The sequence below is a fragment of the Lynx rufus genome, unplaced genomic scaffold (genome assembly GCF_022079265.1).
Source record: "Lynx rufus isolate CCGP_SWC_20201006 ecotype Redwood Valley unplaced genomic scaffold, mLynRuf1.p SCAF_6, whole genome shotgun sequence".
NCBI lineage: Eukaryota > Metazoa > Chordata > Mammalia > Carnivora > Felidae > Lynx > Lynx rufus.
The window spans coordinates 13,758,425-13,785,830 of NW_025814878.1; the positions used below are offsets into that span (position 1 = coordinate 13,758,425).

General features: G+C 36.5%; 1 protein-coding gene across 1 annotated transcript in view; it reads right to left on the reverse strand.

Annotated features, from left to right (window-relative positions):
• The window catches only part of ADGB (androglobin), a 168,107-nt gene that overhangs the window by 109,943 nt on the left and 30,758 nt on the right, over nucleotides 1–27,406 (reverse strand). The window contains exons 3-7 of the mRNA XM_047102658.1: nucleotides 23,775–23,867; nucleotides 20,149–20,220; nucleotides 18,080–18,289; nucleotides 7,238–7,377; nucleotides 4,605–4,691 (exon numbers count right to left, since the gene is read on the reverse strand). Of these exons, the coding sequence (XP_046958614.1) occupies nucleotides 4,605–4,691; nucleotides 7,238–7,377; nucleotides 18,080–18,289; nucleotides 20,149–20,220; nucleotides 23,775–23,867 (602 nt within the window). The remainder of the gene's footprint in view (nucleotides 1–4,604; nucleotides 4,692–7,237; nucleotides 7,378–18,079; nucleotides 18,290–20,148; nucleotides 20,221–23,774; nucleotides 23,868–27,406) is intronic.

A 27,406-nucleotide genomic window follows, 5' to 3' on the forward strand; every position in this document is an offset into this window, starting at 1 on the left:
TAAAAACAAATTAGTGGGATTGTATCAAACTGGAAAGCTTCTGCACAGCAAACGAAATGACCAACAGAATGAAAAGGCAATCTATTGAATGGAAGAAAATATTCTTAGTTTTTTTTTAATATGTATTTATTTTTGAGAAAGAGAGAGAGAACATGAGCAGGGGAGGGACAGAGAAAGAGGGAGACACAAAATCCAATGCAGGCTCCAGGCTCTAAGCTGTCAGCACAGAGCCTGAAACGGGCTCAAACTCACAAGCTGTGAGATTATGACCTGAACCGAGGTCGAACGCTTAACCAACTGAGTCACTGAGCCACCCAAGAAAATATTTTCAAATCTTATATCTCATAGGGAGTTAAAAATATATGAAGTACTCATATACCTCAAAAGCAACAAACAAACCATCAAAACCCAAACTGTTCAATTAATAAATGGATAGAGGATCTGACTGGACAATTCCCTGTTCCCCAAAAAAAAGACATAGGTACATTAAAAGATATTCAGCATCACTAATCATCACTTAAATGTAAACAAAAACCACAATGAGATTTTACTTCGTAACTATTAGAATGACTGTTATACAAAAAATAAAATAAAAGTACAGTTGTGGTGAGGATGTGGAAAAAAAGGAAACTTTATGCACTCTTGGTGAGATTGTAAGCTGGTGCAGTCACTATGGAAAACAGTATGGAATTTCTTCAAAATATTTAAAAAAAGAACTATCATACAATCTAGAAATTCCAATTCTGGGTTATCTGAATAAAAGGAAAACACCAATATGAAGAGATATGTGCACCCCTATGTTTATTGCGCATTATGTACAAGATCCAAGATATGGATAAGAAAGGTGTGGCATATATATACAACGGAATATTACTTAGCCATAAGAAAAGATAAAAATCCTTCCATTTGTGCACAACATGATGGATCTAGAGGGTGTTATGTTAAAGGTAATAAGTCAGAGAAAGACAAAAACTGTATGTATGTACATGTAGAATCTAAAACACAAAACAAACAAAAGAAAACAGAAACAGACATGTAGATACAGGAAATAAACTGTTGGCTATCAGAGGTGGAAGCATTAGGGGTTGGATGAAGTAGGTGAAGGAATTAAGTAGAAATTCCCAGTTATAAAAATAAGTCATGGTGATGCACTGTACAGCATAGAGGATATAGTCAATGATATTGTCACAACTATATCATAACAGATGGTAACTAGACATCATGGGGACCACTTAGTAATGTGTAAAAATGTTGAATCACCATAATGTATGCCTGAAACTAACAGGAAATTATATGTCAATCGGATTTCAGCTTAAAGAAGCGAGGTGGCAAAGTGCTCTATTCCAGATGAACTACACTGACATCAGAGAAATGTGCCAAGAAACAAATATTCTCCTCATTTGAAATTGTCTTCTTACCTCCTCTCAGACATGTCATTGATTATGTTCCTATTATTATATGGAGAGTTAAAAGGTTTCTTTTTTCTTTCCAGATGGTAAAACTGCACGAGTGGAAGGAAAACATAAGAGGCAAGGTCAATAATTGCACGTAGACCAGTGCCTCCTTTTGGTACTCCCTCAGGAGAGTGGAAGGGAAGGTGTCTGTTGGAAATGCCACAAAACACTTTCCTCCTAGCTGATTTTCACACGGGAAAAGGTTCCAGTAGTCAAGACTAGTTCTCCTTGACCATGTACAACCATGGAAAACCATGAATGTGACTGCAAGGCCCTCAGAGTCTTTCTCTTCACACTCAAATCCTTCCTGGCAACAGAAATATTCTACTCCTGAACATACCATGTGGCTCTGACAGTATCATTCTCCCGCCTTCAATGCCCCTCTCCTTCCTCTCCTTCAATCAAATCCAGCCAACGGTAAAGGCTCAGACCAACTCAGAACACTCCACGAGGCCCTATCTGACCCCTACCAGCATCCTCGGCTGATGGCCATTGCTTCCATATTTCAACTTAAACGTTTCTTGACACTCTTTTTTATACTATTTCATGACATTCTTTTCATTTAAAATTATATATGTATACATAAAATTTAAATTTTATAGCATAATTGTAATTGAAAATTATATGAATAATGCAGCATAATGTTCATAGGAAAATACTCTTCAAATTGTGACATACATACATCAAAGATAGTGTATATCTTTTACTTTTCAGTTGTATTTAGGAGAAAGTTGATAAATTTGAATGTTTGGGTCAGTCTCACTCTTCTTTAGACTTTTCCCCATTTGCAAAGATTGAGTACCAACTACCATATATCTTTCTAGATAATATTAAATAATCTAGTGACAGTCACTAGACAGGGAAAGAAACTTATAGTAATTATGTCTCTTCCATACATTAGTATTTTTTCTATCACCTACTCACTTATCTTAAGAACAACCATATTGGATAGGTCATTTTACTCTCATTTTACGTATAAAGAAAGATATATTACTTGCAAAATTCACATAGCTTGAAATTGAAAGTGTAGGAACATAAACCTAGCTATATAGTTCTGATTCCTGAGCTCAAGCTTTTCTGCCTCATTTTCATAGAAATGAGCACCCATAAATTCATGCAAATTGGACATCTAAAATTGCTCAACATTTTTATTAATTTTAAAGTGGTCTCCTTATAATTCTGAAAATAGATGAATACTTTTCAATTTTCATATATGATTTCAGTGTATGATTCTGGCAAGAGACAATTCACGATTCTTTTGACTAATTTTCTAGTTGTGAATGATTTTAATCTCCTATTTCTGTACTGTTCTCCAATGGACTTCTGATGATTTCATGTCCCTGCTATCTTTATTCACTTCCATGCAGGAAAAATTAAGCAAAATTATAAACATTCTATCAACACTGAAGATAAAAATTTAGAAAAGCCCATACTTTTACACCTCATTCTGTCTCTACCTCTCTCCATTAATATTGTCCATATAATGTCAAGAAATACTCTGTTTTATTAGGTGTCAAAAAAAGGATTTTCCATGAGACGACCCAAAAGAGTGTTGTCTAGATCTTTCCTTAAGATTAAAAAAATAATAATAAGATTATCTCCCCTTTCAGGAAAGTAGTCCTTTGAGGAAGGGATCTATACTTCCATTTTTTCCCTGCAGATATTTTTATTTGAACCAAGCAATGGCTAATTTATCCTGCTGAAATGATGCTTTAGATGGTAAGATCCAAGTTACTAGGGACCAAATTCAATCTCCTCTAACCTGGACCCTTTAAGAACAGTAGCTTCCCAATATCAGTCAAAGATCAGAGATGATCCAAACTGATAACTGAACTATGGATTTGATCTCCTTATAAAATACAACATCTGAATTGATGATATGTTCAGATGTATCAGTGTAATGTTTTTCTATGCACTTTGACCTGATTAATTTCTTTTTTTTTCTTTTTAACATTTATTTATTTTTGGAGACAGAGAGAGACAGAGTGTGAGCAGGGGAGGGGCAGAGAGAGAGGGAGACACAGAATCTGAAGCAGGCTCCAGGTTCTGAGCTGTCAGCACAGAGCCTGATGTGGGGCAAAAACTCATGAACCACAAGATCATGACCTGAGCCAAAGTCAGGCACTTAACCGACTGAGCCACTCAGGCGCCCCTGACTTGATTAATTTCTACTATTAATGGTAATATAACCAAATTGTGTGTCTATAACCTTTATGTACGAAATAAAAGTACTTGTGAAATTTTAAGTAAGCATTACATTAAATGGCCTCTCTTGTTTGGACATAGACAAATATTTAGAATCACAGGAAAGAAAGACTGTGGGCTTTGGACCCAACAAGACTTAGATTCGTTTTTTTTTCTCCTCCAGGTACAATGTACACAGCTTTGGGGTATTCGACCACTCTGGGCTTCAGTTTCTTCATTTGTAATAACATATATCCAGCTAATGAGGTCATATGAATGATTATATGAGATAATATTTTCAGGATTGTGATTTTTAATTAGAAATAATATATTAGCATTCCTAATGCCTAACAGGTATTTTATTACTATTAATTATTTCCTAATATGTGTGGCCAATTACAAGTTGCCTTTATGGGCTGGAGAGGGCTATTCTTTTCATTTAAAATTATATGTATACATAAAATTGAAATTTTATAGTATAATTGAGAGAGAGAGGGATTGAGAGAATCCCAAGGAGGCTCTGCGATGTCAGTGCAAAGCCTAATAAGGGACTTGATCTCACAAACCGTGAGATCATGACCTCGGCTGAAATCAAGAGGTGGATGCTTAACCTACTGAGCCACCTAGGGCCCCCATATGTTTCTGTATTAAGTAAGGTTAATAGTTGTATAAGTATAAAGGGACACCTATAAACATGATAAATAACATGGTTTTAATATTTGTAATTCATATATTTATATATTAAATTCACAGTATTCTTTTAAAAAAAGAATTTATCCTGAAGTTCTCAAGGAAGTTTATTTAATACTATAAAATATTAATACACTAAAATATTATTTTCACAAAAATTTTGTAAAATATGAGATTTTCTTTATATTTTCTGAAAGCTTAATAATACTTTAGTTAAAGAAACATTACTGGGACAGAAAGAAAAATACATATGAAGAACTTAATGGTAAAACCTACTGGAGAGGAATCACTTCTGGTAACCATCCGGTAAGCGCATGAATCACCGTGAACTCCCCTAATTCTCTCCTCTCGGCTACATGGATGCTAAAAAAGCAAATGCGCAATAGCATAGTTAATAACATTTGAAAACATACACAAAGAGATATATAAGCACCGAGAATCTTTAGTAAGCAGTGATATAATAATAAATGTAGGGGTCATACGGCTTATATGTTAGAGTAGAAGAAAATACTATTCCAACAGCCAGATGATTCGTTTTGTTAAAGCGCTTAAAGGAATCCAATCTAAAAGTTCATGTTTATTTTAAAAACACGCTATACGCCTTATTTTAAAAAGATGTAAGTTAACATTCATGTCATATACACAAAGCATATTCAAACATATATTATAAAATATATAAATTTAGATGATATACATTGTATATATTCGATATACCATCATATTCTTTACAAAATAGAACCATGTCTTTTTATATTTCCGATGTTAGCTCCTATTCCAGGATGCCCATGAGGCTGGGTACTAAATCAGTCTCATACATAGCAGGTCAAGGCTACATCAGATAGCCCTAATTTAGTCCTTAGATAATCTCAGAGAGATGACAAATACCTCTTCTATCCGATACAAATGAGTAGATCTGCCACCGTAGCATGAAGTCAGAGGAGAGTGTGATGACCCAATACCACTCTGCTCATTTTAGTCCCTTTTTCCCCCCAAAGTGATTGGTCTATTTGCACTGAGACGCAGAAATGCCACAGCCCTGTTCTGGCCAGGAGTCACACTGGCAGTTTACCATGTGCCAACGGAGGGGATTCATGATATTGACCAGACGTGTTCTTTTCTTCAGAAAGAAATCTTACTATCTTAGTCACATGTTCTAACATTTACAAACTTTTATTGGTTTGTTGCTCAGACGTTATGAATTTTGATGTGCCTACACATGTCACAGATACCAGAATTCTCCTGGGAAAGTTCACAGTCTAAACTAGGAATAATCATATTTAGGAAGTGACTGCATACCTCATGTGAAGAGGGTCCTTTTCTTTGCGTAGCGCACAGTGATAGTGAAATACTTACTACACGTTAATTTTTTAATGTAGAAAGCTAAAACTCTTATTAAAATAATTGCTATATACTATAAAATTTGAGAAAAAAATGCAGAGACAAGTATAAATTGTACCACAAGTATACAGGTAGCCACTATAATGCCTAAGAAATGTCTTACATTTAGCCTGGTCCTTTATTTCTAAGCTGGATTTATTTATTTTTTAAAATAGCAATAGTTCTATTTCTTAGGAGGCTCTAAAATTCTATGGAACTATAGCTTTAAGAAAGACAAAATACCACTCCAATTTTCCAGGTCACCCATTTAGCACTTCACTGGCATTAATTCAGCTCCAGTTCTCAGAACTTCAAGTTAGGTCTGAGAATTAGGAACATTAGGAACATCATTTTCTTTCAAAACAAACAAACGCGGTTGTCACCAGCGTGAATACTCAGTTCTATTCAGCTACTTTAAAAGATCTGGGCTGAGTTTTTTGTTTTCTTAATCATTGAAATTAAGAGTTGTGAGCTTGGTGAAACAAATTCTGAACAGAAGATCGAAGGTTGGTGAGAGAAAAGAGATCTGTCTAGGATGTCAGTGGAGTGGCTGGTTTTACTGTGTAGCCTTGGGAAAGAACAAAGGAAGCTGAGCCAAAGGAAAATCCAGACAAAAAAACCAAAATGGAGTGCCCTTCTGATGGACAGAGCTCTGTTTACAGAAGGGGAGGAGGCTGAGCAAAGGGTTGCAGTGGTCTGTTGGAGCCCAAGGGCATCCTGCTGACAATGAGATGCTGTCACACCCTGCAGGAGGGAGAAGGATATCAAATTCAAGGTGGCTCAGTATAGGTGAGAATCTTCCCCAACCGAGCAAAGATACAAAGTTGCCAGGCCTTTGCAACTCAAGCATCTAAGATTCTTTTTGCATGGCTAGGGCGGGGATGCATTGACCTAAGGTCTCTGTAGGTGGGAGCCAAGAGGATGAATGTATGTGGCAGACACATCTCATACATGTTGATGCACAAGACATGCAAGCATGGAAGACATACGCAGATTTCACAAGAATATTGAAGCAAATGCAAGAAGTTTTTATCACAAATGTATTAAAAGGGAGCAGTGTTACCAAAATCCTGAGGAGGATATCAAAAACATTGTTATCCTTCAGAAGAGCTCAGGTTTTCAAGATTATAAATTATTGCTGCATGTACAGAACCTAAAACTTTAACTGGATTCCAGTGTACATGATTCGCTATTTAGATGAACCAGTACTTCCCCCTACAAAAACAACCTTTTTCTCCTGCTGAGGTGAAACACTGTTTTTCATGATCACCTTCTGTTCATCGTAAGAAAGCACTGGATATAGAATAATTTTTGAGTATTTTCCCTTGGGAGAATTTTGTCTTATTGCTGGGTAACCCAATTTTTCAAATTAGTGGTTTTGGTATTTTTATATCAAAACATTTACAGTGTTTGGAAAGAAAGCTATTTTAAATAGATTTTTTTTTTAAATGAAGCTATGTGATATAGATGTATAGTTTTTTGTTGTTTGTCTTTTTGTTTTTATGCGAGTGATTGTTCTTCCCTCTACATACTCAACATTTGCCAGCTTAATGATAGCTTTACACAAAAGCATTGGCCAGAGTTCAAAGTCATAGGTTGTGGCCGGAAGCAATAGATTGTTGTCTTCATCAAAAGGCAGAAAGTCATCAATAGTTATCTTTCTCCAACAACCCTAAAAATGAGAAGAAAGGAATGTACAGTTAGTGATTTACATTATTTTTCTCATATATTATTGTATACTACTGATGTTATCATTTACTCTTTCATAATTTTACCTTACCTTTACATCTAAAGACTGGTGTGCTGGTTTTCAATACTACTGTGGCTGAGAATTTCAGCTGTTTTATTTAATTTAATTTATTTTATTTTATTTACCTGTATCAACAGTCATTATTGATGAAACCTTATAAACACATTCTTGGGTGCCCATCCTATATAATGCAGTAAATCAAAGTGTTTCAAACAGCAGAACCAAAACATTATACAACCATGGATAAGTTTGGTCATAATTAAATAACTTAACATAATCATAACACAAATTCTCCAAGTATAAGTAATTAGTGTTCACTCTGATAGACTCAGTGACTTTAAACTTCCAATTACCAGAATCCTTTTTACTCCTAATTAAAGATCTAATTTTTAACATGAAGTTAATTAATACTTTAATAAAATGATTATATATTTACCTGTATGCATATTACTTCACAGTTAAAAGTTTGGGACAAATGGTAACTTTAATGGTTATGAACTCAAATATTTTCTAAACTTTGGTTTTACATGCAAAATTTTATTATGAATTTATTCTTTTGCCCAAGAAGTATTTTCAGCAGTGATGCAGGCATTGTGAACCCCAAGTCTGCATTAACACCTGGCCTATAGCAATGAATTGCTTAGAGTCTAGTGACAGGAGACATATATGCAAATAACATAAAACATAATATTTTCATGGTGCTCCAGGACCAGAAAAGCAAGTGTGACAAATATTGCTTGTGCAGTCTTCACAAGAAGGTGACATCTGAACTAAAGATTCAAAAAACACTAGTTTTCCCAGTACATAGGGGCAATAGGGGCATGATTTCTTTGTATGGGATGAGTAACTCTGAATTCATATTGCCTTATTTAGTGATTTCATGTCTTTCTTTCTTATCTAACGGGTCATATAGGGCAAGACAGGATTAAAACTTAGGTGTATAGCCACTCCCTCTCCTAATTTCAAATGACATGACCCAAAAGAATACACAACGAAATAAGCCAGAGACAAAAGGACAAATATTTTGTAATCCTATTTGTATGACATATTTGGAAAAAAGCAAACTGACAGAGACAAAAGGCATACTTGAAGTTCCCAGGGGCTGGGGGTGGAGGGGAATGAAAGAGTATTGTTTAAGGGGTACAGAGTTTCCAGTTGGGATGATGAAACAGTTGTGGAAATAGATAGTGGTGATAGTTGCACAGCATTGTAAGAATACTTAATGCCTCTGAATTGTGCATTTATAACATTCAAAATGCCAAATGTTATGGTACATATATTTTACCACAATGAAACCTAGTAATATGAGAACAATTTTGAACGAACCAACTGGGTCCCCACGAAAGAAATGGCAGACATAAGCACTTAAGCTAAACCAGTTCAATGAGTATCATCTACTTACAGCTGATCAATAATATATTTCGATTGAGAATGCTTTCATTCCTAAACACCATTGAACTGTATAGTCTAAATAGATCGAAGTGCATGGTACATGAATTGCATCTCAGAAAAGCTATTATGAAAAATACACAGGGATAAGTGTTCAGTATTACATTTAAAAACACACTTTGACTAGACTTATTTTTTTTTTTCACTTTGACTAGACTTATAACAATTTTCCTGGGAGTTTTTTGATTCTTTCATATTAAAATTTGGTTGGTGGCTTCCTTAAGGTTTATGAAGAAATTAAATGTTATATATGTAAATATAAATGTTACATATAAATATCATATATATGAGACCTCATCATAGAACATTGACTTTATTTATTTGATACTTTATCTTAGAACACTGAAATTTTTGAAATTTTATTTTAGAGAGAAAGAGAACACGAGAGAGAGCGCAGGGGAGAGGTAGAGGGAGAGAGAGAAAGAGAGAGAGAGAGAGAGAGAGAGAGAGAGAATCTTAAGCAGGCTCCATGCTCAGCATGGAACCCAACGAGGGGCTCAAACCCACTGCCCTTGGGTCATGATCTGACCCGAAATCAAGAGTTGGCTGCTCAACCAACTGAGCCACCCAGGTGCCCAACACTGAAACATTTTTACACTTTTTTTTCTTACCTGCATGTAAAAGATGTACAGGGGGCAGTTTTTTTTGTTTTTTTGTTTTTTTTTTTTTCAACGTTTATTTATTTTTGGGACAGAGAGAGACAGAGCATGAACGGGGGAGGGGCAGAGACAGAGGGAGACACAGAATCAGAAACAGGCTCCAGGCTCTGAGCCATCAGCCCAGAGCCCGACGCGGGGCTCGAACTCACGCACCGCGAGATCGTGACCTGGCTGAAGTCGGACGCTCAACCGACTGCGCCACCCAGGCGCCCCAGTAAACTCAGTAAGTTTTTACTGAGTTTACTGTGTTAGCACCACATAATTTGAAATGACCATCAAAATGTTTAATTACTTAGCACATTTATGAAGAAGGATGCTTCTTTTATTAGTATAAATATACATTACTAAGTTACTTTAGAATATAGTCATGTTCAAATTTTAATATTTTCCACACTTGAATTCTAGGTCAAGATAACTAAATGGCTACATATATTTATATCCTCTGCCTCCTAAGACCATGCTAAAGGGAAAATAAAAAATATTTTCGGGGGGGCTTGGGTGGCAGGGTCGGTTAAGCATATGACTTTGACTCAGGTCATGATCTCGTGGTTCATGATTTCAAGCCCCGAGTGGGTCTCTGTGCTGACAGCTGGGAGCCTGGAGCCTGCTTCGGATTCTGTGTCTCCCTCTCTCTCTACCCCTCCCCTGCTCATGCTCTGTCTCTCTCTCAAAAATAAATAAACATTAAAATTTTTTTTTTTAATTAATAGCATCAATCACAATTACAAAAGATCAAGGAAGGAGCAATCAGCGGACAGAGATTTCAGCACGTATCTGAATGAACATAATTATATAGATTAGGATAGAACCCTAACAGCACTCCCCCACCTTCAGCCCAGTAACAGGTGGTGCCCTTCCCATACAGGGCCTGAGGGTGAAAGTCTGACTTCTGTGACTGTCCTGAAGTAAACAGGGCAGTTTCTCTTCCCAGTGGAGTCAGCGGGCAGAATTGTGACTTCTATCAACCTCCTGCAATAAAGAGGAAGTGCTTTCTGCATTAGTAGAACCTGTTGGAGGAAGTCTTATTTCCACACTCTACCCATGCAGGGATGAAGCAGCACACCTCCCCCTCCTCAGCTAGTGCTAAGGACACTGGGGGATCAAGTCTTATCATGGGACAACAAAGGAGTGACAGACCAGAGTAGCATTGCACAGGCTTTATAAACCAAATTAACATATGAAGCACAGCCCACAAAAGTGAGCCAGGATGTGCACTCTGAATCTAAACAGGTTGACTACTTGCTAAAATAAAAAATTTAATTAGCAATCAGTCATACAACATAACACTAAAGATGTCCAGGAAACTGTCCAAAATTACCCATCATGCAAAAACCAGGAAAATCTAAATTTCAATGAGAAAACACAGTCAACAGAGTACAGTGCCAAAATGACAGGGAATTTAGAATTTTTAGTTAAGAAATCTAAAGCAGATGTCATAAAAATGCTCCAGGAAGCAACTATGAATATTCTTTGAAACAAATAAAAAATAGAATACCTTATCAAAGAAATAAAAAATATGAGGAAAAACAACAGAAATTTTGAAATTAAAAAAAAAAAAACGCTTCATAGGAAAAGATCAATAGCAGAATGCAAATGGGAAAGAAATTGGTGAATTGGAATTTAAGTCAATAGAAATTGTGAACAACCAAGAAAAATAGATTTTTACAAATGATAGGAACCTCAAGGACCTATGAGACAGTGAAAGAAGATATAACATGCATGCCATCAGAGTCCCCCCAAAGTGAGAAAAAGAATGTGGGGCTGAAAAAATATTTAAATGAGTAATGACTGAAAACTTTCCCAAATTTTCTTAAGACATGACCCTACAGGTTCAAGGAGCTCAACATATCCCAGAGAGGATAATCTCAAAGAAATCTACACCCAGACACATTAAATTCAAACTTCTGAAAACTGGAGACACAGAAAAAAGTCAGAAACCAGCTAGCTGGCGAGAAAAGAACACCAAATCGCTCTCCAGAAACCACAGAGGCCAGAAGGAAGTATCAGACTAGTTTTCAATGCTGAGGAAAAAGGCCTGCCCAACCCACAACACTGTATCAAGTGAAAATACCGTTTAGGAATAAGGGTGAAATAAAACATTTTCAGATAAAAGAAAGTTAAGATAATTTGTCACCAGAAGACTAAGAAAGGATGGTGAAAAAGAAAGAAGAAAAAAAACATAAATAAAAAGGGTAGTGAAAACAAGACAAAAAAAAAAAGGAAATGACAGAAATCTTAGGACATCAGGAGTGAAGAAAGAGTAGAGAAAAGTACAAATATACGGCTAAATACAATAAAGTATTCTTTGCTTCTCGAGCTTTTAAAATTATATTTGACATTTGAAAGCAACATTTATTTTATAAAGGTTCTGAATATGATAAAAACATCTAATCAATTATGTTATAAAGGTGTAAAGGGACCCAAATGGTGGTAAAGGGTCTATATTCTAATTTAAGTGGTAAAATGCTGATATTACTAGATTGTGATAAGCTAAGTATGTATATTTTAATCCCTAGAGCAACCACTAGAAAAAAAAGTAATGCTTAGAGATACACTCATAAACACTAGAGATAATTCAACATGGAATCCCAAAGAATGTTCAAGAAAACACACAGGAATAGGGAAATAGACACAAAAAAATAAATAACAGAAGTAACAGAGTAAGCAAATAATACAATGACAGACTTAAATCCCAATTATATCAAATATAAATTGCACACAAATTAAAGTGTAAGAAAAAAAAAGAAAAAGAAAAAATAAAGTGTAAGAGCAAAGTGGATATATTTATGAAAATTAAGAATTTGCATATATTTGAATAATTCCACATGTAGAAATCCCAGAAAAATAATCATAAATGGGCAAAAATATATACACATAAATGCTATTTTACAGAATTGTATTGGTAAAACACTGGTCATAATCTAAATATCAATAAGAAATTAACAAAAAATGTATAATTATCATTACATTCAAACAATGGAGTACAAGGTAGATTGTAATCTACAGGTAAATAATGCCCGTAGTTAGGGAAAAAACACATTATAGAACAAGAAGTATCATATGATCCCATTGTTGCTATAAATTATAAATAGTGGGTTTCATATATTTATAAGATACAAGTTTCTATTCAACCAGAATACCAGGTAGCCATCTTTCAATCCCATGAATACAGTCTCTGAGAAAACAAAGTCCTTGTTTTTGTCATTTAAAAATTGCATCTATCTATTTATTATCACTGTTATTAGTATTCTATGTTCTTTCAAGGACTGCAATTCCCATTTCAAAGAATGGACCAAAGTAGAGAAAACCAGCAGGAGAGTATTATAACCTGGCTTGTGTATTTGCCTAACAAACAGAACTATAGGTTGCATTTGCAGATCACATGATACTGTACACAGAAAATCCTAAATACTCCACCACAAAACTATTAGAGGTCATAAGTAAATTCAGTAAGCTTGCAAGATACAAAATTAATATGCAGAAATCAGTTGTGTTTCTATATACTAAAAATGAAGTAGCAGAGAGAAAAATTAAGAAAATAATCCCATTTACAATTGCACCAAAAAGAATAAAATACCTAAGAATAAACTTAATCAGGGAGGTGAAAGGTCTGTACTCTGAAAACTATAAAACATTTAAAAGAAATTGAAGACAACACAAACAAATGGAAAACTATTCCATGCTCATAGATTAAAAGAATTAATTTTGTTAAAATGTCCATGCTATCCAAAATAGTCTACAGATTCAATGCAATCCCTATGGAAATACCAACAATACTTTTCACAGAACTAGAATAAAAAATACTTAAATTTGTATGGAACCACAAAAGACCCCAAATAGCCAAAGAAATCTTGAGAAAGAAGAACAAAACTGGAGGTATCACAATCCCAGATTTCAGATATACTACAAAGCTGTGGCACTGGCACAAAAATAAACACATAGATCAATGGAACAGAATAGAAAGCACAAAAATAAATGCATACTTATATGGTCAGTTAATCTATGAAAGAGGTAAAAATATACAATGGGGAAAGGACAGTGTTTTCAATAAATGGTGCTGGGAAAAATGGACAGCTACATGCCAAAAAATGACACTGGGCCACTTTCTTACCATACACAAAAATAAACCCAAAATGGATTAAAGACCTAAATGTGAGACCTGAATTTATAAAACTCCCAGAAGAACCCATAGGCAGTAATTTATTTGCCATCAGCCATAGAAACTTTTTCTTGATAGGTCTCCTAAAGCAAGAGAAACAAAAGCAAAAATAAACTTTTGAGACTACATCCCCCCAAAAAAGTTTGAAACAGCTGAGGAAGCCATAAAAAAAGGTAACATAACGAATGGGAGAAAATACTCATAAATTATATACCTAATAAGGTATACAAAATATATCATATCTAAAATATATAAAGAATTTATACAACTTAAAACCCAGAAAACCCACAAATAATCCAATTAAAAAATGAACAGAGGATCTAAACAGACATTTCTCCAAAGAAGATATACAAATGGCCAACAGACACATGAAAATAAGCTCAACATCACTAATCATTAGGGAAATGCAAACCAAAGTCACAAGGAGATATCACTTTACACCTGTCACAATGGCTAGAATAAAAAGACAAGAAATAATAAATGTTGGTGAGGATGAGAACCCTTATGCACTGTTGGTGGGAATATAAATCGGTGCTGCCAGTGTGGAAAATAGTATGAAAGTTCCACAAAAAATTAAAAACAGAAATACCACAGGATCCAATAATTCTACTACTGGGTATTTACCCAAAGAAAACAAAAATATTAATTTGAGAAGATACGTGCACCCCAATGTTTACTGCAGCATTATTTACAATAGCCAAGATATAGAAGCAGCCCAACTGACCATGGATATATGAAGAGATAAAGATATAGTGTGCGTGTGGTGGGGGGGGGAGGTGGGGAGGGGTGTGTGTGTGTGTGTGTGATGGAATATTTTTTGGCCATAAAAATGAATGAGATCTTGCCATTTGTGACAACATGGATGGATAAGGGGCACCTGGGAGGCTCAGTTGGTTGAGCATCCGACTTCGGCTCAGTTCATGATCTCACAGTTCATGGGTTCGAGCCCTGCATCGAGCTCTGTGCTGATAGCTCAGAGCCTGGAGCCTGCCTCAGGTTCTGTGTCTCCCTCTCTCTCTGCCCCTCCCCTGCTTGCATTCTGTCTCTGTCTCTCTCAAAAATAAATAAACATCAACAATTTTTTTAAATAAACAAAATAAAATTAGTGGATAAAAAGTACAACATTCAATATGTAATCCTGGGGCAATTCACTGAAATTTTAGGACAAAAAGGAAACTAGGTCTTCATTTCTCACTGTAGATAAACAAATCAAAGACCCAAATTAAAAAAAAAAAAAAAAAAAAAAAGCCCAAAATGCTAGATAATATAAGGGATATAAGGGTTTTTTTTTAATGTTCTTGAGATAATGATATCTTACATTAAATAACATAAACATCCTAGAGTCAGTTAATAAGAATAATGACATAATCAACTACATAAAAATCACAAGCCTCCATTGGGTAGAAGATACAAAGTTAAAAGACAAATTTCAAAGCACTTCCTCTACCCCCACATTTGTGATTATCTGCACAAATAAAAGAATACTTAGAGCTCTGTGACAAAACTTTGAATAACCTGTTTTATAAATAGGCAAAATACGGGCAATTCAAGAAGTATGTAAGAGGTGCACAGATTTGATGGGACACTAGAGGACTGCACATCAGACCTTGGCAGGAACGAAGCAAGTTTGGGCAAAAGATGCACAGCCAGGCCGCGCTGCAGGAGCATGGGACACAGCGTTGCCACCATCTATGTATATCCTCTCCACCCTCACATCCTCACGTAAGAGCGGTTGTTGGGCAAGTGAGCACCAGGTAAGCTGATCACATGCTTTCCCCCTGGCTCTAGCGAGAGGCGGAAAGAGGAAGGATCTGTTCCTCTGGCTTTCCTGGTGGAAGGTGGTAGGGGTGGGAAAGAGAGAAGGAAGGAATACATGAAAGAAAGAAGAATAGCAATAGTGTTGCAAATCTACCATTCGTCAGGACTTTTGCTAGTTTCTTCTACACAATTACCACATTTTCTCTTTACCTGTATTCATTCCGTGACATATTTGGTGTCTATTATCTTGAGGGATGTGGTCTCTTTGCCTCTGTGTGCAAGGGACCCTTAAGGGTCCATGGGGCCAGGTGAATGGATCTAGAAATGCTGAGAGCCAGTAAAGCTTTCTCTCAGCCTCAGAGGGAGAACATGGCCTTGCACGTCCGCGACGAGTGCCAACAAATTGCCTACAAAAATAATTCATATGGAAAAAGTTGTATCTCAGGGCTCAACAGTTTGGCAACAGCCCTGCAAGCCATTCGTCAGATGAGACCACTGAGGAACCAGAAGAAGCAACTGGACACCACACCCCTCTTCCCTCGAGGGCTACCTTGTCTAGCCTGCTCAAATGATTGGATCAGACTGAAACTTCCAAGTTGGACTACGTTTTTTTGTTTTTGGTTTTTTGTTTTAATTCTTAATACAGGTGGGTTTGCACCTATGAGGAATCAGTACAGTTAAAGAGAAATAAGTCAACAGTTTTACTGTAAAACGGAATGTAGTGTTAATAAATGTTGCAAATTCACATAGAAGGAAATTCCCAAAGAAGGAAGGCTGTCAGGGAGCAGAGAGAAAGAAACTAACAGGGTGGTTTACTATTCTGCTGATGCTCCTTTGCAATTCTTAATAACCGTTTTAAAGTTTATTTATTTTCAGAGAGAGTGTGTGAGCACAAGAGGGGCAGAGAGAGAGGGTGAGAGAGAATCCCAAGCAGGCTTTGCACTGTCAGAGCAGAACCTGATGCCTGGCTTGAGCTCACAAACTGTGAGATCATGACCTGAGCCAGAATCAAGAGTCGGATACTCAACTGACTGGGCCACCAAGGCACCCCATAATTCTTAATAATTTTGAACTCCCTCCCACCTCAGTTTAAGTAAATGTGTGGAAAGTGGGGAGAGGGGAGCCAATACCGGGCATTTGACCTTGTCATTCTTCCCATGTTTACCTTCTGTCTATAATCCCTCAGCCCTATCCATGGTGTATCCTTACTCTCATTCTTCGGTGTACATTAAAACTTCAGAGTCTTGTCCCCCAAATCTGCCTCCTGACTGGTAAATAAGGAAGATAAAGGCATTTAGGAAGTCATTTTCTCTCTTCACAAAGTTTTGACTTTCAAAGTCTCTCACCTTGCTGTGAATATCAAAACACCAAAAATCCTATTTTAGATATCAGAGGCTAATATTACCTTCTTTACTTTTATGTCCCTGCTGTAACAATCTCACTAATTCCTTTAAAAAAAAAAAAAGTCTCATTTTATTTTTGAGAGAGAGCAGGGGAGGGGCAGAGAGAGAGGGAGACAGAGGGTCAGAAGCAGGCTCTGCGCTGACAGCAGAGAGCCACAAGTGGGACTTGAACTCGAGACCCCTGAGATAGTGACCTGAGCCGAGCCAGCAGCTTAACTGACTGAGCCACCCAGGCGCCCCATGATCTTATTAATTCCTAATGCCTTTCAGCATTCTCCACCCCAGGAAGGGTAGATGGTTCTGGCTTACTGAGGGGAAAGCCATGTTCTTTAGAAATACAGACTGGGCTGGTTAACTTTTCATACTTCCCGCTTCCTCAAATATTCAAGAACATTCTTCCTAAGTGACCAGGACCAGGTTCATGGGTGTACAACCTGCACAGTCACAAGGAACCTCACCCTAAGAGGGGTGTCATTTTTTTTCAAGTGCTGCTATCACCATATTGAAATTCCCAATCATTTTCGAGCAAGGGGCTCTGCAAATCATGTAGCTGGCTCTGCCTGTGAGTATGGGCCTTTAGAGAGAGCATTCCATCCACAAAAACTAAAGGGGTTTCATAATCTAGTGTTACATGTGGTGTAAGCCTACTCTGCCATATAAACGGGGTGTTTTTCATTCTCTATTTCTGCTATCCCATTTGCTTCCTTTCAAGCAGGAGCAAAAACTTTTTGTGTCAAGGTAAGATTTGTTAACATGAGTACAAATCCCAAGCTTAGGAAAAAGATTGGGTGGGACCGGGCCTCTCAGTAGCAGGAGAGAAGGAATGGACCGTATGCTCAAGCACTCTCTTTGTTCAAGACTGCATACCACATCAGAGAGAAGGGAGGAAGGAAGAGAGCCCTGTGCGTCCATCTGTCTACCCACCTCCCCAAGAGGGCAGAGATAGCAGAGGACCACCCCTCCTTGTGCCAAGCAGCAACAGTTTAAAAAGCACATGGGACTGGTGTCACAGGACTAACAACGATGCTTCTTATCGATCCCAAATTACATATGCAGGACATTTCTTCCCAGTAAGTGCACAATTGATATCCTGTATAAATGCATGACCTTGTATCAGCCTGGGTAACAGCATGTAAAACAAATATATTTCAATATGAAAGACAATTTTTAATGCACATGAACACGAACTTACTTACCATCCAGTAAAGTTTCACAACATACTTTCCGTAGCTATTGAATAAGGGCATGTGACCTTTCACAGCCTTGCACAGAGAGTAGATGTGTTCCCAGGGCTTCCAGGCAAGACAAGGAGGCTCCCCTGTGGTCCCTTTGAAATAATTGTTCAAAATGCCTCCATTGAATATCTTCCACACTGCATAGATTTCACTGATAATCCATCTCATCAGCTAGAGACAAAAGCCACTAGTGTTAATCAGTTGCTTTTCAGTTGTTGGTACTATAATTTAGGGGGGAAACCAGTCGAAAATCTACTTCCAGTAGTAATATTAAGTTCTACATGTAACGTGTTCCACATTTTGATTTCTAACTTATAAATAAAGTCACTGTTCTTGCCTTTGTTGTTGGGAAGCAGAGTCACAATACAAGCTAAAAAGGCTTAACATTAAACATACTCTTAGCTAAGAGCTATCTTCCAGAGTAAACTGTCAGTGATTTGAGATTGATCTCCATTTCAGTTGTGTGTGTGTGTGCGTGTGTGTGTGTGTGTGTGTGAAAGAGAGAGAGAGAAAGAGAGAGACAGAGACAGAGAGGGGAGAGACAGGGTGAGAGAGAGAGAGAGAGAGAGAGAGGGAGAGAGACTGAATGCTTCTGAGAGTAGTGGTGATTTTATTCTGGAATTAACTTTCTATAAATGAGTAAGCTACTCTTCTGTAAGTGTTGAGAAGTTTGAGAAGAAAATGATCTCTTTTATGTCAATAGGATCAGTTAGACAATGAATGAGATGAGAAAGAATTAAAATTGCATACACAGTTAAATCTCTAAGTCTCGTATTTCATGTGTCAGTCTGCAGGTGCAGAAGTGATCTAAGTAAAACTCCCATGGGCAGAGTTTTCAACAGTCAGCAAGGTGCAGTGGGGAGTGGGGCAGAAACAGAGACCAGGGTTTGAATTTTCTTCCAGGTCCTTCTGCTCTAGGGCACATTTCACTGTCTCTAAACTGAAGTTTCTGTAATGCAGTCTGTAAAACGTAGACTATACTATCTATTTTTCAGTATTTTACAGGGAATAGAAACAATGCAAAAAAAAAAAAAAGGATCTGTGGGTCACAGTGGTGTTAAGTAAAGACATTATTACCCTCAGTAATATTGGATTTTTGGAAATATTCATCTTATGTTTAACTGCCCGGTTTATAAGAAGATTAAATACTTGAGACTAACCTCATAAGATTTAGGTTTGCCTTAATTTACATTATCTAGGACATTTCTTCTAGTTTAGTTAAGTTGAAAAAGGTAAACCAAGTATCTTTCTGTATATCTGGTAATTTTAATATAGAATATTTTATGCTTTTCTTACCTCAAAAAATAAAAAGGTAAAGTCTATGCATGCTCTGGATCATAAAATAAGCATATGTTAGACTAAAATATAAGGTATAAAACCATTCAAAGGTAACTTTATGCTAATCAGTACAACCTGGTGGAGGAAATAAGTGTTTTGATTTTAATATTGGTCAAGATATTTAAGATAAGAAAGACAAAGTGTTTGAATCAATAATGACAATTGATTTCAACTGGGTCTTAGGAGAAAATAATTTTTTTTTAAAAAACACCCTGTTTCTGATATAACCGCCTTAGGGGAGTAGAACAGGCTTGCTTCTGATGGATAAAACCCAGGGTGTGGAGGTGGGGGTGTTTAGGTGAGATTTGCCCTGCGTTAGCAAGTCAAACAATATCAGGACACCCTGCTCTTGAGCACAGAGCAGAGCAAGTCAGGCAGCAACTTGATGTCAATTACTAGGCACGTGGGTCAAGAGGCAAAATGCGCAGATTGTGAGTCTCAGCTACCCTAGGTCTATGGGCAGGAGGATAGGGACACAGCAATTGTACTACTAACATTTCCCCACCATTTGTTCATTAAACTCAATTGAAGAGGCTTCTCTTCCTCTTTGAATGTCTGGCTTATAAAATACTGAGCAATTCCAAAACTTAGAGGTAAGCGAGGGATAACTGAAATTGACAGTCTGGGAATTGTTTTAAGCAGGTCTGGAAGGTATTCTGCAATCAGACTTCAGTTAGAAATTCCCTACATACCTCACTGCAGAGTAAATGTTCATTTGCTGAAAACAAGTCAAACAGGATTTCATTTTTCACAACTACTGGAGTCTGAAATAAAAAAAAAAAAAAAAAAAAATATATATATATATATATATATATATGGAGATATTACTCCTTAGGAAAAATAAAGGAAATGTAGCTGAATGAAATATAGTTTCATGTGATATAAACAAGTCAAACCTGATTTCGTTTCTCACAACCAGAGAAATTAAAAGAAAAAAATAAGCACATACTTCCATAAGATAACCCTCTTACAGCTATACATGACATTCACTTAATACTGTAATGCCTATCAAATAGTCTTTTCATATAAAAAAAGGAATGTTATAAGATATAATATATGCAGATAAAGTCAGCATGCATACACACATAAACTGACAGTTTAAAAAGTGACCTAAAATTTAAGTTAAGCTCTCAAGTTACACCTGAAGCTTAGTTAACACGATAGCAGGAAAAATATCTTCATCTTTGATAAAAAATATTAACTGTGACAGCTTTTTAAAATCTTGCCCAGGGGCGCCTGGGTGGCTCAGTCGGTTAAGTGTCCGACTTCGGCTCAGGTCATGATCTCACAGTCCGTAAGTTCGAGCCCCGCGTCGGGCTCTGTGCTAACAGCTCAGAGCCTGCAGCCTGTTTCAGATTCCGTGTCTCCCTCTCTCTCTGCCCCTCCCCTATTCATGCTCTGTCTCTCTCTGTCTCAAAAATAAATAAACGTTAAAAAAAAAATTTTTTTTAATAAAAAAATAAAAAATAATAAAATCTTGCCCAATTTCAAATCCTGTTATCTTTTTAAAAAATCATCTAATGGTCATTATTTTATTGATATATGTCTAAAGATGCTTCTATATACTTAGAGCGCTAATGAATAAACATAATAAAGGAAAATATTATTTATAGTAGTTTTTAAAAATGTGTTACAATTCATATCAAGCTTATATACTCAACAAATCAAATTAACATAAATGTGTTTTTGATTAGTAAAATCATGGAAACTAATGCCATCAACTACTCTCAATCACATGGACAATTAACACCTTGAAAACTCAACAAAATATTTTTTTCTGTCTGACAAAAAACTTACTCAAAACTACCTTGAAGGCCTGAACTGACTGTTATGTTTATAATTTATGAACATAGCAAGTTACATACATATTATATAAATATTTTACATAAAAATATATTTTAAATTCTGGTTTGGCTAATTAATTGCAAGGTGACACTTCTAAAATGTCCATACTCTTCAGCAAGTCCCAATGTACATTGACTTCGATTAATAATAGATTAAATAAATATTGAATACCTAAAATTTGAGGAGTGAAACTTAACAGCTGCCTGCCAACAAATGAAAGTAAGCACTGACAGTGTGTAAAAGACAGCAAATATTAAGGCAGAAGTCTCTACAGAGGTCTCTATTCCCTGTACCTACACCAGAGACAGAATAAATCTTCAGACATCTTACATCTCTTCAATATAATCAACACTCAAGAGCCTGGGCCATCAATACCTGGTTCTCAGAAATAAACAGATCTGATAACTCCCCTAGTGGTTAGGGCTTGTTACCCTTCTCAGTTGGAAAAAGTCCATGTTGGTTCTAATATCTTAAATCCAGGCTTTTCAGTTTTTTCATAACTTAGTTTCTCTCTGACTTAAATCATGTCCTGTGACTTCATCCCTTGCTTTGAGTAGAAGAGAGTAAATTTCATATAGATAATTCATTATTGGGGCACCTAGTTGGCTCAGTCAGTTAAGCATCCAACTTCAGCTCAGGTCAAGATCTCATGGTTCACGAGTTCAAGCCTCACATCAGGCTGTGTGCTGACAGCTCAGAGCCTGGAGCCTGCTTTGGATTCTTTGTCTCCCTCTCTCTCTGCCCCTCCCCTGCTCATATTCTCTCTCTCTCTCTCTCTTTCTCTCTCTCTCTCTCTCTGTCTCCCTCTCTCTCAAAAGTAAACATTTAAAAAATTCTTAAAAAAAGGAAGTTCATTACTGTTTTGCTAAATTTTTGTCTAAGCTTTATATATGCCCATATTTAATGAGTTTCAATGTAAAGTGTATATATCACCATGGACCTGGGCATTAAAACTTGAAAAACATTATTCTTAGACTTCATAGTTAGCGAGACTTTCAGTTGTGGCTGTTCTGGTGCATACCCCAAGAGGAGCAGGTGCACGGGATCAAGAGAAAGAGCACAGAGGGAGAGCAGAGGTGCGAAGATGGGTGTCAACATTATAAGTTTAGGTAGAAGTGCCACCAACAACAACGGATGAATTTATTTATAAAACAAGCGTATCTCTCAGAACTAAGGTATGCTAAAAAGAAAAAAGAGATGGCATATAACTCTTCTACTTATTCACATTTGAAATACCCCCACTTTATGGAATTAATATCCTTTATCTGCATGAAATGTAAACTCTACACTTCCATTGCACAGAGCCTGGATATTATTAATAATACATTACTATTAAGCGCATTATATTAACACCACAGAATTTACATTCTTCACATCAATATTACCTAACAGCATAAGTTATTTAAAGGCATAGTTCATGTACATTTGATTTATTTTATTTAAAATGTCTTACAAGTAGACATTCAATAAATATTCTGATGGACAGAGGTGCATCTTCTGATTTTCTCATTTTACTAAATATCTCTGAATTTAGAATTATCTTTCTCAGATAGTAACGGTAGTTGGAAATACGGTGACTGAATTGTATTTTCTTGCATTAGTACCAGTCTTATTAAGGCTAAAACTTTTAGGAATAAAATCACTTTGTGTAGAAATTGAGATTGGGTGGGTTCCATAGTAAATGGAAGATTCAGCTCCATTACAAACATTTGACTAGCACTAAATAACTATTTTAGCCTACTGGTTTTCATTTAAAATGATGGTTTCTCAGGGCGCCTAGGTGTCTCAGTCAGTTAAGCATCTGACTCTTTCTGCTCAGGACATGATCTCACAGTTCATGAGTTCAAGCCACACATCTCACTGTCAATGTGAGGCCTGCTTGGGATTCTCTCTCTCTCTCTCTGCCCCTCTCTCTCTTTCTCAAAATGAATAAACAAACTTTAAGAAAATAAAATTAAATTAAAATATGGTTTCTTGAGCACTGTGCTAGTCAATGTGATTCAAGTAGCTGAGCATGGGGTCCAGAAATGAAGATGGCCCTTGGAAAATGCTTCAACAATACCTGGAACACAGGTAACCAAGGGCAAACCTCTCGGACTAGAAAATTAACACTAATACACACTAGAGTAAACAGAATTTCATGTCACATAGGTTCTGGCTAAGAAGCAGAAAAGGCAAAGTCAGTCAAAAATTAAGGAATAGCTTCCCACACATTTTAGGCTATCCTTTGACATCATGTAGAGAAAACTCAAGACTAAACAAAATTTCAATAGTCTCTTGGAAACCAGTACAAGAAATAGTAAACTCTATTGATAATCATTTTTTTCTATTAAATGCCAAAAAGTAATTCCTTTTTCTTACTAAATACCATGGGGAAAATTTACAGTGTTTTAAAAAATGAGAATTTCCATAAGTAGGATAGTACAGCCCATAGTTAGTATGTATTTTATTCAATAGTAAAAATATTTCTTACCCGATTAAATAAAAAATCCTGTGGACGCTTCCAGGAATAAATTTTCAACGATGGTGGCAATTCAATCTTTCCTTCAGGGTCTTCAAAAAAATGCTATATAAAAATATATTGAGGGTTTTTCTCTCCATATGGTTTTATTAAAATAAAAGCAACTCAATCTTAAAAAAAATTAATAAGTGCATAGATTTGATGAATAAACAAGCATTTATAGAGCAATTTGTATGTTCTCAGAGGTAGTTCATGGAATACTTGGTAAAGACTGAAGTTAACAATGCTGTATTTAATTAACAAAACCTTGATTGTTGAGTAACATTTTATTGCAGAGGAAGCAGTCCAAACAAGCATAAGCTGCTTTGGGATGTGAATTTGGTATGGTAGGAAAACAATTTGGATGGGACAGATATGGACATATTTTGCACTGAAAATATTGTGCTTTTTTTAACCTGAGTAGAGAAGATTTAAAAAGTATGATTGTATGTAAATGAAATTCATACCTCTGATCTGAATTTCATTTATTAGTTTTCAAAATTAAACTTGTTATTTTGAGATAATTATTGATTCACATGTCGTGGTGTGAAATTATAATAAAGAGAGTCCCTGTGTCCTCTTTAGCCAGTCTCTCTGATGGTAAAATCTTCTAAAACTATAGTGCAATATCACAACCATGATAATAACATTGATGCACTCAAGATACAGAACAATTCCACCAGCACAAGGACCCATCCTAGGCTCTTTTATGGCCATACCCACCCTCCAACCCCCTAACCACCTGTTTAATACCACCAGATCATTAATCTGGTCTCTTTTTCATTAATTTTATCATTTCAGTAATGTTATATGAATGAAATCAGATAGCAGGTAACCTGTGGATTGGCTTTTTGCCCTCTCTGCCTAATTTCCTGGAGATTCAATTCATTCAAGCTGTTGCATATATATATCAATAGTTTGTTCTTGTTTATTGCTGAGTAATATTTCATGATACAAATATTTGTTTGTTTGTGTACCATCTGTTCATTGAAGGACATCTGAGCTGTTTCCAATTTGGGGTTATTACTTATAAAGCTGCTATAAATTTTTGCATACAATTTACAGGCTTTTGTATGAACATTAGTTTCCATTTCTCTGAGATAAATGCCCAATAATGCAAGTAATTTATTAGTTTCTGAGCCCATAGAATGGGTCAGTTAGTGAGCTCGGGAAGAAAAATGACATACAAATGTCTACTCTCAAATGCTAGTGATATAGTAAATTAGAGACTTCAAGTAGCTACTGTGTAAAAGTTCTTACAGCTCACAAGGTAATTAGGTTGTTGGAGTGGTCCTTACAAAACTGAAAAGTACTGCGGGTACAAAAACAATGCTCTATAAAGGTAAACTGTATTGTTAAAAGGGGTAACTAAATTTCACCTGAGTTAATAGCGATGAGACAAATATCATTTGTGATTTTTATGGTACTCATATTTTTATCCTAATGCTGTTGTGGCCTGAGAAATAGGCTCCATTTGAGGGTATTATCTGAGCTTTCAACCCAGTAATTGTCTATGTGTATCTGGAACATATTCAAGGTACTGGAATACTTGGAATGAAGACAAAGGTAATCCCAACATCTAGTCAAAATGATCAAAGAATGAGTCCCTGAAAACCAGACTGAAGTTTCCAGGAGCCACACTAGACTTCCAGGGTTGCCTCATGTTGTTTTTTCCCTCACAAATATGAACTCAGTTACTTTGAACTCCCCTATCTGACAATCAGAGTCACCCATGGATCTATTTCTATTGTCTGATTTTTCCTCTCGTTTTTCAGCCACTTGGTTCTGTTCCTCTTCAAAACTCTAGGTAATGATGTCTTCCTCCAGAGGAGGATTTTATTCCTTTCTAGCAGGCAAAGTACAAAATGAACTTCACCCTGTCAACAGCGGGATTCAAGATTTGGTCGGCTTGGTGTAGTTCTGGTTTACCCTTGCTCAATACAGAATGCTACAGCCATGTTGGGGGACTAACTGGAAGGCTGAGTGTCTGAGTCCCTTCACCTTGGTATACCCTTAATCCCAATCTCTTGCCATGGCATCATGAAATAGTTTCTCTTATTTAGCTTCCAAGCTGTTGCGTTTTACTCGTTTGCTCAGCAGCAAAGTCTTCACACATATAGCTTAGGAGTTGGGTAAATGTCTTGACATAAAACTATATACAAAATTTTCAGATTGTGTCTCTATAGTTACCTCTGGGATTCTGCTTCAAGTGTTAACTGTTTTTGTAGCCCCAGACGATATCCTCTCTCTGAGCCCAGAGAAACTGACATAAGCCCCAAGTCACTACTTTCTGCTTGCCTTCTAATTTTCATGTCTTGAATTATTAAATTTCTTTGAGGAGAAAATCAAAAGGTAAAGGGGGGCCCATCTTATCATAATCTGTTGTGATTCCCTTTTCTCCATGTTGAGTTAACGGTACTCTTTCCATGTCGCTTTGCCTTAGGTGTATTTCTTATACCCACTTTACAATACTTCATTAAATATGTCTCAGTTTGGTTTACCATCCATGTCTTTTTATTGCTGTCCCTTAGCTGAAGAAGCGAGACCCAAATCTGGAATTACAAGGAAGGGTTAGCTTATCTGACGCTGATTTCCTGATCACTAGCCTCACATCTAAAGAAGTGACTTTCTATAAAATCCCAAGGATACCTGCTATAGGTCCAGGTTTATGATAACTGATCCTGGTAAAATATGGATGTTGCAAATCATGGCTAAGAGCTACTGTGCTACTGTATCATAGAAATGTAATCACCATGCTTGGAGTGTCCACCACTCACCTCTGTAGAGGGACTGTCACTTCCCACGCCATGAATGCTGAGGTCGTAGAACAGAACTGTGAGTGGGAAGCAAAATTATACCCCAGATGGTACCTTTGCGCAGTTGTAATAACCAAGGTTTGAGCTGCTGTTCTACCTTGTGAGGGCAGGAGAGGCAGAACGGAGTGTTAGCTAAAGTTCTGAAGTATCACACTCCATTGTAATAGCCCCTATTTACCACAGGAGGAGGGCTGGCGCTTCCCTAATTATGCAGTTCTATGTAGCTCCATAGTCCAAGGGCGACAGTATCTATTTTCTGGTCTGATGTTCAGCCAGCACCATTTCTGTATGTTGCCTCCAAGTGAAATGGGCATCCAGTGACCAGAACACATGTCTAGAATTTGATGCCTGGCCTTCCAGAGACCAGCAATATTTTTTCATAGTCATCTGATAAAGACATACTTGCACTCCAAGGGCCCTAACGTGTTATAGTTTAGATCTTATTTCCTAGTTCAGAGTTTTCAGTCACTTCTACTTTTCTCCTCCTTATTGTTGGGAGTGACTCATTTTTAGACCTTTTCTAGAGCTCATATTCTTAACTGAGGATTTGTACAATCTATCTTCCTAATGTAAATTCACATTCAACCCCCACTAGTTGTAAATTTCTGTTAAAAATATGTAGAATGTGAACGTTTTCATTTGAACCCAGAGAGTTCCAAAGTCCCTTGCATCTAAAAGTGCCACAAGTTAGAACTTGAAATTGTTCAAGTACTAAGAGAATCAGCAATTCGTTATATTTACTATCTTTTGTAAACAAATTAATGTTATGAATAATGCAGCTTATAATTC